The 17,154-nt window shown below is 38.2% G+C and overlaps 1 protein-coding gene across 2 annotated transcripts in view; it reads left to right on the forward strand.

Moving 5' to 3' along the window:
• Positions 1–16,584, forward strand: part of LOC127837054 (uncharacterized) — a 68,603-nt gene extending 52,019 nt beyond the window's left edge. For both annotated transcript variants that reach the window (XM_052363859.1, XM_052363867.1), the window contains exons 31-32: positions 750–854; positions 13,830–16,584. In XM_052363859.1, the coding sequence (XP_052219819.1) occupies positions 750–854; positions 13,830–13,922 (198 nt within the window). In that variant the 3' untranslated portion in view covers positions 13,923–16,584. The remainder of the gene's footprint in view (positions 1–749; positions 855–13,829) is intronic.
• Positions 16,585–17,154: the final 570 nt, after the last annotated feature.

The raw sequence follows: 17,154 nt of genomic DNA on the forward strand, positions 1-17,154 counted from the left end.
TGTGCTTGCCAATGTAGGTCTTGGTCATTATGTAGAGTATGTGCTTGCCAATGTGGGTCTTGGCCAGTACGAAGACTATGTGCTTAGAGTCGGACCAGAGGGCCCTGGTATGTAGACTTTGTGCTTGCCATTGGAAGTCTGGGCCGGTATTTGCCAAGGACCATATGGAAGTTGTAACTTAACTAGTTCTTAAGAGAAAACTTTGTATAAAATTTTGTATTTGTATTTTTGAATAAAATGTTTTCTGCTCACAAAAGGATAATGATATATATATATTATCAGTATTCTGGAAATATATAGTTGTAAAAACCAGTTTTATGTATAAAGATCTCAGCACTTACTATGCAGATAATTATAAAATGTAAGCATTTCTGTAAATGTTCATACGGGAGCTTTGTGAGGATGTGACCTAAGCTTCAACAAATAGATGTAAATCTGTTGCAAATTTTGTTTAAGTGCATAACTATTGAAATTATTTACTTTGTCAGATTCAAAAACTGTGTATACCAGTTCTAAGTGGAAGACATTTAGCAATGCACCTGACTATACATCCCTCCATATGTTATGGCTTTAAAAAAATGCTTTAATCATGTCAGCTTTTTGTAGACACAATTCTTCGAAAAAACAGTATAATACCTAAATAATCACAACAAAAGTGAGTTGTTAACCTACCATGGGTACTCCAATGGTAACAATTATACATGGACATACACTTTACTGCGTGTGTTTTGTTATTTGGTACTTTGAAGGAGCGTGAGAAACAACTGCAGTCCCAGATTGAGATGCTGAAACAGGAACTGAAATCACAGACCTCACAGCTGAAGGAAAACCAGAAGAAAGTCATGTCACTGCAGGTAAAGCTATATTCATTAATGGACCTGCAGGCAAAGCTGTATTCATTAATGGACCTGCAGGCAAAGATGTATTCATTTATGGACCTGCAGGCAAAACTGTATTCATTAATGGCTCTGCAGGTAAAGCTATATTCATTAATGGACCTGCAGGTAAAGCTATATTAATTAATGGACCTGCAGGCAAAGCTGTATTCATTAATGGACCTGCAGGCAAAGCTGTATTCATTAATGGCTCTGCGGGTAAAGCTGTATTCATTAATGGACCTGCAGGCAAAGCTATATTCATTAATGGACCTGCAGGTAAAGCTGTATTCATTAATGGACCTGCAGGTATAGCTGTATTCATTAATGGACCTGCAGGCAAAGCTGTATTCATTAATGGACCTGCAGGCAAAGCAGTATTCATTAATGGACCTGCAGGCAAAGCAGTATTCATTAATGGCTCTTCAGGTAAAGCTGTATTCATTAATGGACCTGCAGGCAAAGCAGTATTCATTAATGGACCTGCAGGCAAAGCTGTATTCATTAATGGCTCTGCAGGTAAAGCTGTATTCATTAGTGGACCTACAGGCAAAGCTATATTCATTAATGGAACTGCAGGCATAGCTGTATTCATTAATGGCTCTGCAGATAAAGCTGTATTTATATATGGACCTAAAGGTATAGCAGTATTCATTAATGGACCTGCAGGTATAGCTGTATTCATTAATGGCTCTGCAGGTAAAGCTATATTCATTAAAGGACCTGCAGGAAAAGCTGTATTCATTAATGGACCTGCAGGCAAAGCAGTATTCATTAATGGACCTGCAGGTATAGAAGTATTCATTAATGGAACTACAGGCAAATCTGTATTCATAAATGGACCTGCAGGCAAAGCTGTATTCATTAAAGGACCTGCAGGCAAAGCTGTATTCATTAATGGCTCTGCAGGTAAAGCTGTATTCATTAATAGACCTGCAGGCAAAGCTGTATTCATTAATGGACCTGCAGGCAAAGCTGTATTCATTAACGGCACTGATGGCAAAGCTGTATTCATTAATGGACCTGCAGGCATAGCTGAATTCATAAATTGCCCTGCAGGCAAAGCTGTATTCATTAATGGCACTGCAGGCAAAGCTATATTCCCTAATGGACCTGCAGGCAAAGCTGTATTCATTAATGGACCTGCAGGCAAAGCTGTATTCATTAATGGACCTGCAGGCAAAGCTGTATTCATTAATGGCACTGCATGCAAAGCTGTATTCATTAATGGACCTGCAGGCAAAGCTGTATTCATTAATGGACCTGCAGGCAAAGCTATATTCATTAATGGACCTGCAGGCAAAGCTATATTCATTAATGGACCTGCAGGCAAAGCTGTATTCATAAATGGACCTGCAGGCAAAGCTGTATTCATTAATGGACCTGCAGGCAAAGCTGTATTCATTAATGGCACTGCAGGCAAAGCTATATTCAATAATGGACCTGCAGGCAAAGCTGTGTTCATAAATGGACCTGCAGGCACAGCTGTATTCATAAATGGACCTGCAGGCAAAGCTGTATTCATTAATAGACCTGCAGGCAAAGCTGTATTCATTAATGGCACTGCAGGCAAAGCTATATTCAATAATGGACCTGCAGGCAAAGCTGTATTCATTAATGGACCTGTAGGCAAAGCTGTATTCATTAATGGACCTGCAGGCAAAGCTGTATTCATTAATGGACCTGCAGGTATAGCTGTATTCATTGATGGACCTGCAGAAAAAGCTGTATTCATTAATGGCTCTGCGGGCAAAGCTGTATTCATAAATGGCTCTGCATGCAAAGCTATATTCATTAATGGACCTGCAGGCAAAGTTATATTCATTAATGGACCTGCAGGCAAGGCTGTATTCATTAATGAACCTGCAGGCAAAGTTATATTCATTAATGGACCTGCAGGCAAAGCTGTATTCATTAATGAACCTGCAGGCAAAGCTGTATTTATTAATGGACCTGCAGGCAAAGCTGTATTCATTTATGGCACTGCAGGCAAAGCTATATTCATTAATGGACCTGCAGGCAAAGCTGTATTCATTAATGGACCTGCAGGCAAAGCTGTATTCATTAATGGACCTGCAGGCAAAGCTGTATTCATTAATGGACCTGCAGGCAAAGCTGTATTCATTAATAGCACTGCAGGCAAAGCTGTATTCATTAATGGCTCTGCAGGCAAAGCTGTATTCATTAATGGACCTGCAGGTATAGCTGTATTCATTAATGGACCTGCAGGCAAAGCTGTATTCATTAATGGCACTGCAGGCAAAGCTGTATTCATTAATGGTACTGCAGGCAAAGCTATATTCATTTATGGACCTGAAAGCAAAGCTGTATTCATTAATGAACATGCAGGCAAAGCTGTATTCATTTATGGCACTGCAGTTAAAGCTGTATGCATTAATGGACCTGCAGGTATAGCTGTATTCAATAATGGCACTGCAGGCAAAGCTGTATTCATTAATGGCACTTCAGGCAAAGCTGTATTCATTAATGGACCTGCAGGCAAAGCTGTATTCATTAATGGCTCTGCGGGGAAAGCTGTATTCATTAATGGCTCTGCAGGCAAAGCTGTATTCATTAATGGACCTGCAGGCAAAGCTGTATTCATTAATGGCTCTGCAGGTAAAGCTGTATTCATTAATGGACCTGCAGGCAATGCAGTATTCATTAATGGACCTGCAGGTATAGCAGTATTCATTAATGGCTCTGCAGGTAAAGATGCATTCATTAATGGCTCTGCAGGTAAAGCTATATTCATTAATTGACCTGCAGGCAAAGCTGTATTTATTAATGGACCTGCAGGCAAAGCTGTATTCATTAATGGCTCTGCAGGTAAAGCTGTATTCATTAAACGACCTGCAGGCAAAGCTGTATTCATTAATGGACCTGCAGGCAAAGCTGTATTCATTAATGGCTCTGCAATTAAAGCTGTATTCATTAAGGGACCTGCAGGCAAAGCTATATTCATTAATGGACCTGCAGGAAAAGCTGTATTCATTAATGGCACTGCAGTTAAAGCTGTATGCATTAATGGACCTGCAGGTATAGCTGTATTCAATAATGGCACTGCAGGCAAAGCTGTATTCATTAATGGCACTTCAGGCAAAGCTGTATTCATTAATGGACCTGCAGGCAAAGCTGTATTCATTAATGGCTCTGCGGGTAAAGCTGTATTCATTAATGGCTCTGCAGGCAAAGCTGTATTCATTAATGGACCTGCAGGCAAAGCTGTATTCATTAATGGCTCTGCAGGTAAAGCTGTATTCATTAATGGACCTGCAGGTATAGCTGTATTCATTAATGGACCTGCAGGCAATGCAGTATTCATTAATGGACCTGCAGGTATAGCAGTATTCATTAATGGCTCTGCAGGTAAAGATGCATTCATTAATGGCTCTGCAGGTAAAGCTATATTCATTAATTGACCTGCAGGCAAAGCTGTATTTATTAATGGACCTGCAGGCAAAGCTGTATTCATTAATGGCTCTGCAGGTAAAGCTGTATTCATTAAACGACCTGCAGGCAAAGCTGTATTCATTAATGGACCTGCAGGCGAAGCTGTATTCATTAATGGCTCTGCAATTAAAGCTGTATTCATTAAGGGACCTGCAGGCAAAGCTATATTCATTAATGGACCTGCAGGAAAAGCTGTATTCATTAATGGACCTGCAGGCAAAGCTGTATTCATTAATGGACCTGCAGGCAAAGCTGTATTCATTAATGGACCTGCAGGCGAAGCTGTATTTATTGATGGAACTGCAGGTATAGCAGTATTCATTAATGGAACTGCAGGAAAAGCTGTATTCATTAATGGAACTGCAGGTATGGCAGTATTCATTGATGGAACTGCACTTATAGCTGTATTCATTAATGGCACTACATGTATAGCACTATTCATAAATAGAACTGCAGCTATAGATGCATTTGTTAACAGCATTGTACATATAGCTGTATACATTAATGGCACTGCAGGCAAAGCTGTATTCATTAATGGACCTGCAGGCAAAGCTGTATTCATTAATGGCACTGCAGGCAAAGCTGTATTCATTAATTGCTCAGCAGGCAAAGCTGTATTCATTAATGGCTCTGCAGGCAAAGCTGTATTCATTAATGGACCTGCAGGTATAGCTGTATTCATTAATGGACCTGCAGGCAAAGCTGTATTCATTAATGGCACTGCAGGCAAAGCTGTATTCATTAATGGCACTGCAGGAAAAGCTATATTCATTTATGGACCTGAAAGCAAAGCTGAATTCATTAATGAACGTGCAGACAAAGCTGTATTCATTTATGGCACTGCAGGTATAGCTGTATGCATTAATGGACCTGCAGGTATAGCTGTATTCAATAATGGCACTGCAGGCAAAGCTGTATTCATTAATGGTGCTGCAGGCAAAGCTGTATTCATTAATGGACCTGCAGGCAAAGCTGTATTCATTAATGGCTCTGTGGGGAAAGCTGTATTCATTAATGGCTCTGCAGGCAAAGCTGTATTCATTAATGGACCTGCAGGCAAAGCTGTATTCATTAATGGACCTGCAGGCAAATCTGTATTCATTAATGGACCTGCAGGTATAGCTGTATTCATTAATGGACCTGCAGGCAAAGCAGTTTTCATTAATGGACCTGCAGGTATAGCAGTATTCATTAATGGCTCTGCAGGTAAAGATGTATTCATTAATGGCTCTGCAGGTAAAGCTATATTCATTGATTGACCTGCAGGCAAAGCTGTATTCATTAATGGACCTGCAGGCAAAGCTGTATTCATTAATGGCTCTGCAGGTAAAGCTGTATTCATTAATGGACCTGCAGGCAAAGCTGTATTCATTAATGGACCTGCAGGCAAAGCTGTATTCATTAATGGCTCTGCAATTAAAGCTATATTCATTAAGGGACCTGCAGGCAAAGCTATATTCATTAATGGACCTGCAGGCCAAGCTGTATTCAGTAATTGACCTGCAGGCCAAGGTGTATTCATTAATGGACCTGCAGGCAAAGCAGTACTCATTAATGGACCTGCAGGCGAAGCTGTATTGATTAATGGAACTGCAGGTATAGCAGTATTCATTAATGGAACTGCAGGCAAAGCTGTATTCATTAATGGACCTGCAGGTATAGCAGTATTCATTAATGGCTCTGCAGGTAAAGATGTATTCATTAATGGCTCTGCAGGTAAAGCTATATTCATTGATTGACCTGCAGACAAAGCTGTATTTATTAATGGACCTGCAGGCAAAGCTGTATTCATTAATGGCTCTGCAGGTAAAGCTGTATTCATTAATCGACCTGCAGGCAAAGCTGTATTCATTAATGGACCTGCAGGCAAAGCTGTATTCATTAATGGCTCTGCAATTAAAGCTATATTCATTAAGGGACCTGCAGGCAAAGCTATATTCATTAATGGACCTGCAGGAAAAGCTGTATTCATTAATGGACCTGCAGGCGAAGCTGTATTCATTGATGGAACTGCAGGTATAGCAGTATTTATTAATGGAACTGCAGGAAAAGCTGTATTCATTAATGGAACTGCAGGTATGGCAGTATTCATTGATGGAACTGCACTTATAGCTGTATTCATTAATGGCACTACATGTATAGCACCATTCATAAATAAAGCTGCAGCTATTGATGCATTTGTTAACAGCATTGTACATATAGCTGTATACATTAATGGCACTGCAGGCAAAGCTGTATTCATTAATGGACCTGCAGGCAAAGCTGTATTCATTAATGGCACTGCAGGCAAAGCTGTATTCATTAATGGCTCAGCAGGCAAAGCTGTATTCATTAATGGCTTTGCAGGCAAAGCTGTATTCATTAATGGACCTGCCGGTAAAGCTGTATTCATTAATGGACTTGCAGGCAAAGCTGTATTCATTAATGGCACTGCAGGCAAAGCTGTATTCATTAATGGCACTGCAGGCAAAGCTATATTCATTTATGGACCTGAAAGCAAAGCTGAATTCATTAATGAACCTGCAGGCAAAGCTGTATTCATTTATGGCACTGCAGGTATAGCTGTATGCATTAATGGACCTGCAGGTATAGCTGTATTCAAAAATGACACTGCAGGCAAAGCTGTATTCATTAATGGTGCTGCAGACAAAGCTGTATTCATTAATGGACCTGCAGGTATAGCTGTATTCATTAATGGCTCTGTGGGGAAAGCTGTATTCATTAATGGCTCTGCAGGCAAAGCTGTATTCATTAATGGACCTGCAGGCAAAGCTGTATTCATTAATGGCTCTGCAGGTAAAGCTGTATTCATTAATCGACCTGCAGGCAAAGCTGTATTCATTAATGGACCTGCAGGCAAAGCTGTATTCATTAATGGCTCTGCAATTAAAGCTGTATTCATTAAGGGACCTGCAGGCAAAGCTATATTCATTAATGGACCTGCAGGAAAAGCTGTATTCATTAATGGACCTGCAGGCAAAGCTGTATTCATTAATGGACCTGCAGGCAAAGCTGTATTCATTAATGGACCTGCAGGCGAAGCTGTATTTATTGATGGAACTGCAGGTATAGCAGTATTCATTAATGGAACTGCAGGAAAAGCTGTATTCATTAATGGAACTGCAGGTATGGCAGTATTCATTGATGGAACTGCACTTATAGCTGTATTCATTAATGGCACTACATGTATAGCACTATTCATAAATAGAACTGCAGCTATAGATGCATTTGTTAACAGCATTGTACATATAGCTGTATACATTAATGGCCCTGCAGGCAAAGCTGTATTCATTAATGGACCTGCAGGCAAAGCTGTATTCATTAATGGCACTGCAGGCAAAGCTGTATTCATTAATTGCTCAGCAGGCAAAGCTGTATTCATTAATGGCTCTGCAGGCAAAGCTGTATTCATTAATGGACCTTCAGGTATAGCTGTATTCATTAATGGACCTGCAGGCAAAGCTGTATTCATTAATGTCACTGCAGGCAAAGCTGTATTCATTAATGACACTGCAGGAAAAGCTATATTCATTTATGGACCTGAAAGCAAAGCTGAATTCATTAATGAACCTGCAGGCAAAGCTGTATTCATTTATGGCACTGCAGGTATAGCTGTATGCATTAATGGACCTGCAGGTATAGCTGTATTCAATAATGGCACTGCAGGCAAAGCTGTATTCATTAATGGTGCTGCAGGCAAAGCTGTATTCATTAATGGACCTGCAGGCAAAGCTGTATTCATTAATGGCTCTGTGGGGAAAGCTGTATTCATTAATGGCTCTGCAGGCAAAGCTGTATTCATTAATGGACCTGCAGGCAAAGCTGTATTCATTAATGGACCTGCAGGCAAATCTGTATTCATTAATGGACCTGCAGGTATAGCTGTATTCATTAATGGACCTGCAGGCAAAGCAGTTTTCATTAATGGACCTGCAGGTATAGCAGTATTCATTAATGGCTCTGCAGGTAAAGATGTATTCATTAATGGCTCTGCAGGTAAAGCTATATTCATTGATTGACCTGCAGGCAAAGCTGTATTCATTAATGGACCTGCAGGCAAAGCTGTATTCATTAATGGCTCTGCAGGTAAAGCTGTATTCATTAATGTACCTGCAGGCAAAGCTGTATTCATTAATGGACCTGCAGGCAAAGCTGTATTCATTAATGGCTCTGCAATTAAAGCTATATTCATTAAGGGACCTGCAGGCAAAGCTATATTCATTAATGGACCTGCAGGCCAAGCTGTATTCAGTAATTGACCTGCAGGCCAAGGTGTATTCATTAATGGACCTGCAGGCAAAGCAGTACTCATTAATGGACCTGCAGGCGAAGCTGTATTGATTAATGGAACTGCAGGTATAGCAGTATTCATTAATGGAACTGCAGGCAAAGCAGTATTCATTAATGGACCTGCAGGTATAGCAGTATTCATTAATGGCTCTGCAGGTAAAGATGTATTCATTAATGGCTCTGCAGGTAAAGCTATATTCATTGATTGACCTGCAGGCAAAGCTGTATTTATTAATGGACCTGCAGGCAAAGCTGTATTCATTAATGGCTCTGCAGGTAAAGCTGTATTCATTAATCGACCTGCAGGCAAAGCTGTATTCATTAATGGACCTGCAGGCAAAGCTGTATTCATTAATGGCTCTGCAATTAAAGCTATATTCATTAAAGGACCTGCAGGCAAAGCTATATTCATTAATGGACCTGCAGGAAAAGCTGTATTCATTAATGGACCTGCAGGCAAAGCTGTATTCATTAATGGACCTGCAGGCAAAGCTGTATTCATTAATGGACCTGCAGGCGAAGCTGTATTCATTGATGGAACTGCAGGTATAGCAGTATTTATTAATGGAACTGCAGGAAAAGCTGTATTCATTAATGGAACTGCAGGTATGGCAGTATTCATTGATGGAACTGCACTTATAGCTGTATTCATTAATGGCACTACATGTATAGCACTATTCATAAATAAAGCTGCAGCTATTGATGCATTTGTTAACAGCATTGTACATATAGCTGTATACATTAATGGCACTGCAGGCAAAGCTGTATTCATTAATGGACCTGCAGGCAAAGCTGTATTCATTAATGGCACTGCAGGCAAATCTGTATTCATTAATGGCTCAGCAGGCAAAGCTGTATTCATTAATGGCTCTGCAGGCAAAGCTGTATTCATTAATGGACCTGCCGGTAAAGCTGTATTCATTAATGGACTTGCAGGCAAAGCTGTATTCATTAATGGCACTGCAGGCAAAGCTGTATTCATTAATGGCACTGCAGGCAAAGCTATATTCATTTATGGACCTGAAAGCAAAGCTGAATTCATTAATGAACCTGCAGGCAAAGCTGTATTCATTTATGGCACTGCAGGTATAGCTGTATGCATTAATGGACCTGCAGGTATAGCTGTATTCAATAATGGCACTGCAGGCAAAGCTGTATTCATTAATGGTGCTGCAGACAAAGCTGTATTCATTAATGGACCTGCAGGCAAAGCTGTATTCATTAATGGCTCTGTGGGGAAAGCTGTATAAATTAATGGCTCTGCAGGCAAAGCTGTATTCATTAATGGACCTGCAGGCAAAGCTGTATTCATTAATGGACCTGCAGGCAAAGCTGTATTCATTAATGGACCTGCAGGTATAGCTGTATTCATTAATGGACCTGCAGGCAAAGCAGTATTCATTAATGGACCTGCAGGTATAGCCGTATTCATTAATGGCTCTGCAGGTAAAGATGTATTCATTAATGGCTCTGCAGGTAAAGCTATATTCATTGATTGACCTGCAGGCAAAGCTGTATTCATTAATGGACCTGCAGGCAAAGCTGTATTCATTAATGGCTCTGCAGGTAAAGCTGTATTCATTAATGGACCTGCAGGCAAAGCTGTATTCATTTATGGACCTGCAGGCAAAGCTGTATTCATTAATGGCTCTGCAATTAAAGCTATATTCATTAAGGCACCTGCAGGCAAAGCTATATTCATTAATGGACCTGCAGGAAAAGCTGTATTCATTAATTGACCTGCAGGCCAAGCTGTATTCATTAATGGACCTGCAGGCAAAGAAGTACTCATTAATGGACCTGCAGGCGAAGCTGTATTGATTAATGGAACTGCAGGTATAGCAGTATTCATTAATGGAACTGCAGGAAAAGCTGTATTCATTAATGGAACTGAAGGTATGGCAGTATTCATTGATGGAACTGCACTTATAGCTGTATTCATTAATGGCACTACATGTATAGCACTATTCATAAATAGAACTGCAGCTATAGATGCATTTGTTAACAGAATTGTACATATAGCTGTATACATTAATGGCACTGCAGCTTTAGCTGTATTCATTAATTGCACTACATGTATTGCTGTATACATTAATGGCACTGCAGATGTAGCTCTTTTCATTAATGGCACTGCAGGTTTAGCTCTATTCAATAATGGCACTGCAGGTAAAGCTGTATTCATTAAAGGCACTGCAGGTATAGATGTATGATTAATGGCATTACATGTATAGCTGTATTCATTAATGCACTGCAGCTAAAGCTGTATTCATTAATGGCACTGCAGGTATAGATGTATTCATTATTGGCACTGCAGGTATAGATGTATTCATTAATGGCACTACATGTATAGCTCTTTTCATTTACAGCATTGCAAGTATAGCTGCATTCAATAATGGCACTGCAGCTAGCACTACAGCTAAAGCTGTATTCATTAATGGCATTGCAGGTATAGATGTATTTATTAATTTTACTGCAGGTATTGCTGTTTTCATTAATGACACTAAATGTAGTTGTATTCATTAATGGCTTTGCAGGTATAAATGTATTCATTTATGGCACTGCAGGTAGAGTTTTACAAGTGTCGGTGTGTGTAGAGGGCATTTCATTTCTAATACGCTCTTTGGGATTGTAAAAAATAAACTGGCTCAAGTGATCGTCATATAAAGATGATGTTGCATATGCATCAACCATGTCACTCACTTCAAGGTGAAGGTCAAAGTGGACACTTGGAGCATATGGATATAGTGAAAGTACATGTTCCTATACGGCTTATCTCTTTGTTCTTGTGATTTTGAAATAAATAACCACAAATAATTTGTCAATAATTTTGTGTATGATGAAATGTCAAAATAAAAACTTCACAAATAAAAATAATATCAGTACAATGTGTCATGTGAAACAACCATGTAGGTCACTTTAAAGCCAAGGTCATTTGATCAAGATATAATAACAACATGTTTGTCATACCATGTTGCTTGCTTAATAGTTAAATCATAGACTTAAAGTTTTTGCATTCCTTAAATACATACAGTGAAAAAAGATTTGTGTGTGTTGCCAATAAGCTCGACATGCAATGTGTGATTCAGAAATAAATCAGCACAAATGATCATCGTATTAAGATTACTTGTTGCGTGCAAAACTATTGTTGCTGGCATAAAGGTCCTGGTTACGTTTGACACTTGGAAGTTTGTTCTATTTTGTGAAATAGGCTTTATGTGTAGAAACAGTTCAAAATGAAAGTGACACACATGCCGTTTCAAATGTTCACATTATGTCTGGCAAAAAACACGTATCCCAGTGTAGATGTGACACAAAGCTGGGACATCTGTGTCCTTTTCATACATTTCTTGTGTTAAATCTTGAAATTGGTATGTTTCTCATATTGTTTATCCTGTATACATGGAAGTAAATGAAGACTACTTTTGTTCTATTCCTCAAGTTTAATAACAAAGCTGCAAATTATCACTGAATATCTTATTTGATCCTCATTTGAGATAATTGCCAATTACATGTTTAAGTCAAATCAACATGGAGCAGCTTATTATATTAGTCGTAAGAAATAAAACTGAAACTTTAATAAGAATCCATATATGTTTTTTTTCTTCCATGCTCTCTCTTCGAAACAAAATCTACTGTTTGTGGAAAGGGCCCTTCTTGATGAGTCATCACTGAACATGTAGAACACTACAAAATGCAAATGTTTTTATGCTCCCCAAAAAAAATTCGGGGGAGCATATAGTCGCCGCTTCGTCTGTCCGTCCGTGTGTCCGTCCGTCCGTGCACAATTTTTGTCCAGGCTATTTCTCAGCAATTAATGACCGAATTCAATTAAACTTTATGGGAAGCTTCACTACCAAGAGGAGATGTGCATATTATCAGCGGGTTCTGGTCGGATGATTTACACAGAGTTATGGCCCTTTGAAATTTTCTATAAACTGTACATATGGTGCAATTCTTGTCCGGGCTATTTCTCCCCAACTACTGACTGGAATTCAATGAAGCTTTATGGGAAGCTCAACTACCTTGAGGAGATGCGCATGTTATTTGTGGGTTCTGGTTAGATGATTTTTTAAAGAGTTATGGCCCTTTGAAATTTTCCATTAACTGTACATATAGTGCAATTCTTGTCCGGGCTATTTCTCACAAACTAATGACCGGAATTCAATGAAACTTTATGGGAAGCTTCACTACCAAGAGGACATGTGCATATTATCAGCCGGTTATGGTTGGATGATTTTTCACAGAGTTATGGCCCTTTGAAATTTTCTATAAACTGTACATATGGTGCAATTCTTGTCCGGGCTATTTCTCCCCAACTACTGACTGGAATTCAATGAAGCTTTATGGGAAGCTTAACTACCTTGAGGAGATGTGCATGTTATTTGTGGGTTCTGGTTAGATGATTTATTTAGAGTGTTATGACCCTTTGAAATTTTTAAGTTTCTAAACCATCCATCGTATTATTTTGTCCAAAGTTATGCCCCTCAAGACGTTTCCTTTTATCTGAATATATAGTGCAATATTGTGAAAAAAACAACTTTGGGGGGCATCACCCATCTCCGACGGTTTCTTGTTACGTATTGACATTGTTGTTTATTGAATCCAGCTGCTTTTCTTTGACATTTAAGATATTCATTGATTGATCTCTGAATGTTAAAACATCTTTTAAACCATCATTTTGAAATTTAAGCAAGTTATTTAGAAATTACCAGTATTGCATTGAAGGGAAATGAGCCGCATTGTGAGATAATGTTTCTTATACCATATACAACTGAGCCTTGTTCTGAGAAAACTGGGCTTAATGCATGTGCGTAAAGGGTCACCCCAGATAAGCCTGTGCAGTCCGCACAGGCTTATCAGGGATGACCCTTTCCGCCTAACCTTGATTTTCAGTAAGGAGGGACTTCCTTGAAACTAAAAATACCATAAAAGCGGAAAGCGTCGTCCCTGATTAGCCTGTGTAGACTGCACAGGCTAATCTGGGATGACACTTTACGCACATGCATTAAGCCCAGTTTTCCCCGAAGGCGGCTCAACTAATGCAGCTCCAGACCAGACTGCACACTCACAATGTTTTGCTGTGTCATGAGCCAACATTATGACTCCTCTGCAGACTATACAAATACGAAGGCATATCTTGAGCTGCACTGTTTCAATATGTCTGAAGGTCCATTTTTTCTTAATGCTTGAAAGGCATTTTGTTTTTTTCAGGATCAGTTGTCAATAATTCAAACAAAGAAGAAGAGTTTTGGACCTGGAAGAGTTGGTTCAACATCAGAGAGCAAAGTGTGCGTCTTGCAGTGATTTAATTGCTTAAAATGTGTTGCTTCTATGAAACAGATTTGACAAAAACACACTTTTGTTCATCTTTGTTACACACAATTTTGATGTGAAGAAACAATTATATTTTAATATTATGCTGAGAATAGCGTTAGTGGTTGAGCCACTGACCTATAATTATTTTTAAGGGTATTGATCTATATCTCTCGATTTTGAACTTTGTCCATAGGCCTGCATGTAACACATGATTTTAAACTACGGCTATAGGCCTGTAACACTTGATTTTGAACTGCCCCCTTAGGCATAGTACGTATGATTTTTGAACGGAAAAGAGCTTTCATCGACTCATTTTAAAATACGGTTATAGGTTGATAACTTCTGATTTTGAACAAAGGGTTGGTAACACCTCATTTTAATTTTGTGTCATTGGCCTATGACACCTAATATCAAACTATGGGACAATAACACTCCAGTTTTAACTGTGGCCTTTAACACCACATTTTGGTCTCCTTTTCAATTGGCATTGGCCTATAACACCCCATTCTGAACTATGAAAATATGTCTCTGACTTCTAATTTTTAAGTAGGGGTATTGGTTTGAAAAATCTGAATTTTTCAATATCCATTGGCCAACATTAGCTTATTTTGAAATATGGACATGGTTTAAATGAGTTATAGATTCTTCAAACTACAATAGACATCATTTCATACCAAACTTTAAATAGTTACCAGATATTTGCACAATTTACAAGTGCTGTTCGTTAAAAATGACGTTTTCAACCTTAAGATTGTATTACAAGGTAAATTTATATGCACACACATTTCCATTGAATTCCAATTGTGCTTTACATTTTACTGATTTTGTATTTATTTTGTTATAGTAAATGTCTTTTGTGCTGGTCACAAAGATTTTTGTAGTGTTTTAACATTTGTATACATTTTATGGAGATAAAATGTTTTTAGTATCATGACATCATTTATACATGTATATGGCTCATACTTCTTTTTGTTTGTTACAAATCTTAGACATCTTCCCTCTTGGACAAATCCCCCTGCTCAATTTTAGCCTGACTTTTGGTAGATTGACTCTTTCAGTGCTGGAACCGAATTTTGAAGGCCTTTGCAAACAGTTTGGATCCAGATGAGACGCTACAGAACGTGGCGTCTCATCAGGATCCAAACTGTTTGCTATTCTGATAGTTCTCTTTGAAAAAAAAATCGAAGAAAATGCTAATTTTAGAAATTCAGCAGACGACAATTTTCCCAGCATGCAAAGGGTTAAGTAAGGTAAGCAACAAAGTGTTGGTGTTATGGCTAGGTTGAATATATGTGTACAGCAAACAATTTGGGACATTTGTTTTTTTTTTACAAAAGGAAGATTGATGAGTCTATTTCTTAATAGATAAACAAGCGGAGTTAAATTTAGTTCTTACATATGAACATGTAATTGCCATGTTTAAGGGAAACACGGGATAGGTGAAATCTGGGTTAAGGTCATTGTATGAAAACATGAGTTCACTTAATAAATCAACAATATATTGTGGTTTTGTTTTAAACTTTATGCATGAATTTGTTATATGAGTACTTGCTTGTGACAGCTGTAAATATGTGTGTATGTGGACAAGATTACAGTATATGTTTTTTAAGAACTTTCGAACTTTAGTGATAAAACTTAATAACAGTACAAACCATATTATCAAACCAGTATGAGGCTTGAAATTAGGGTTTGTAGGCGCTCATGTCACAATTAACAAAACTAAAATACGTGTTCTGCTTTGAAACTCATTCTTATTGAGAAGTTGTAATACAATTTCAGATTATATTAAATGAAGCCAAGGTTTTTGGCAGCCTTGCTGGTCACTATTATGCGATTGGATCTGAAGTGGGATTTTCTCTTTCTGATATTGTTCTGAACATGTTTATCAGTTTCAGCATGGGTATAATAGCCGATTGTTTAGGCACGTCACACTGCGACACAAATAATAATTCTCAAAAAAGTATTGATCTTGAACATTGTCACATTTTGAAACATGTTTCATTTGACTGTTAGATTTTTAAATATTTCAAATAATTATTGATAAATAATCTTGAAGCAATCCTCAGTGTCAGCATTGAAGTTCAACTAAGCTGTGCAATCCTAGCAGTGACGTTATACGTCGAAATTGGCACGCGCGGTTCATAAAAGAAAATAGTGACCGTTTCATGTATTATTGATCTGGATAAAAAAAAGAGGTTCCGGGTTTTGTTCACGTTTTTGAAAGAAGTTAGGAATAATTCTCAGTTTGGAATTTTGTCAAGATATGTTGGTCTCATTATTATTATTGTTAAATTATCATCATATCATGTAGATCTACGTTTTTATTTACAACAATCATTTTTATGCAATCTTTTTCGTGTAATGCTCAAATTGTGCAATTAAGACTTTGATGTTAATTATCTCCTTTTTTAATTTTGTTCTGTATTCACTGAAACCTCTTTTATGTGCAACTCGTGTAACAATCAGCAAATGAATGTCACTAACGGTCACATTGTTCCTTGATTTTTAGTATCGTGCATTCTCCTTTTGTGCGCAGTCAAGATATGTTGAATTAAAAAATCGCTGTATAATATAAATATTTTTATACAAATGTGTCTGATTGTGATCCGTCGATTGAATAAATTGATCTCCACAAAGTATGTTACTGTCACATGTGTTACCTTGTTGTTTTCGATTTATGACAGCTTCTCCTGATCAATTATGAATTAATTATTGTATATACACACATTTTTTCCCGCCGACTTGTACCTGATCGTACTTACAACTCATCACAACTTCTGTATCTGGATCTTCGCCAGACTCGTCTTTATGTTATTTAAGCCTGCACTTAACTGATATTTGAAAACAGCGCGCTGACAAACATATCTGAACGCAAAACTCAAATACACTTAATGTAGTGTCAGTGTGAATATTTCTCCACAAATCTAATTTGTGAACGGGAAATTTAGAATAAAAACTGCAAGCTTATACATCTTTTGAGGTATTCGTTAAAAAAAAAGGCCTCGCGACCAAACATTTACAAAATAAATAATATATTATTTTGTGTTTCTCGCTGTATCAAAATTATAAACAAAGTCAATCTTGGTTCGCACAAGTAAAATACAATGTCATGCATCTATTAAGTATTACTGTCTTCGGTTTATACGCACTTAAAAGACGGGACCTATTATTTGAACACATACAGCGTCGCGGCGACCAGGACAATGTTATGTGGTCTCTA

The sequence above is a fragment of the Dreissena polymorpha genome, chromosome 1 (assembly GCF_020536995.1).
Source record: "Dreissena polymorpha isolate Duluth1 chromosome 1, UMN_Dpol_1.0, whole genome shotgun sequence".
In the NCBI taxonomy this organism is placed as follows: Eukaryota; Metazoa; Mollusca; class Bivalvia; order Myida; family Dreissenidae; genus Dreissena; species Dreissena polymorpha.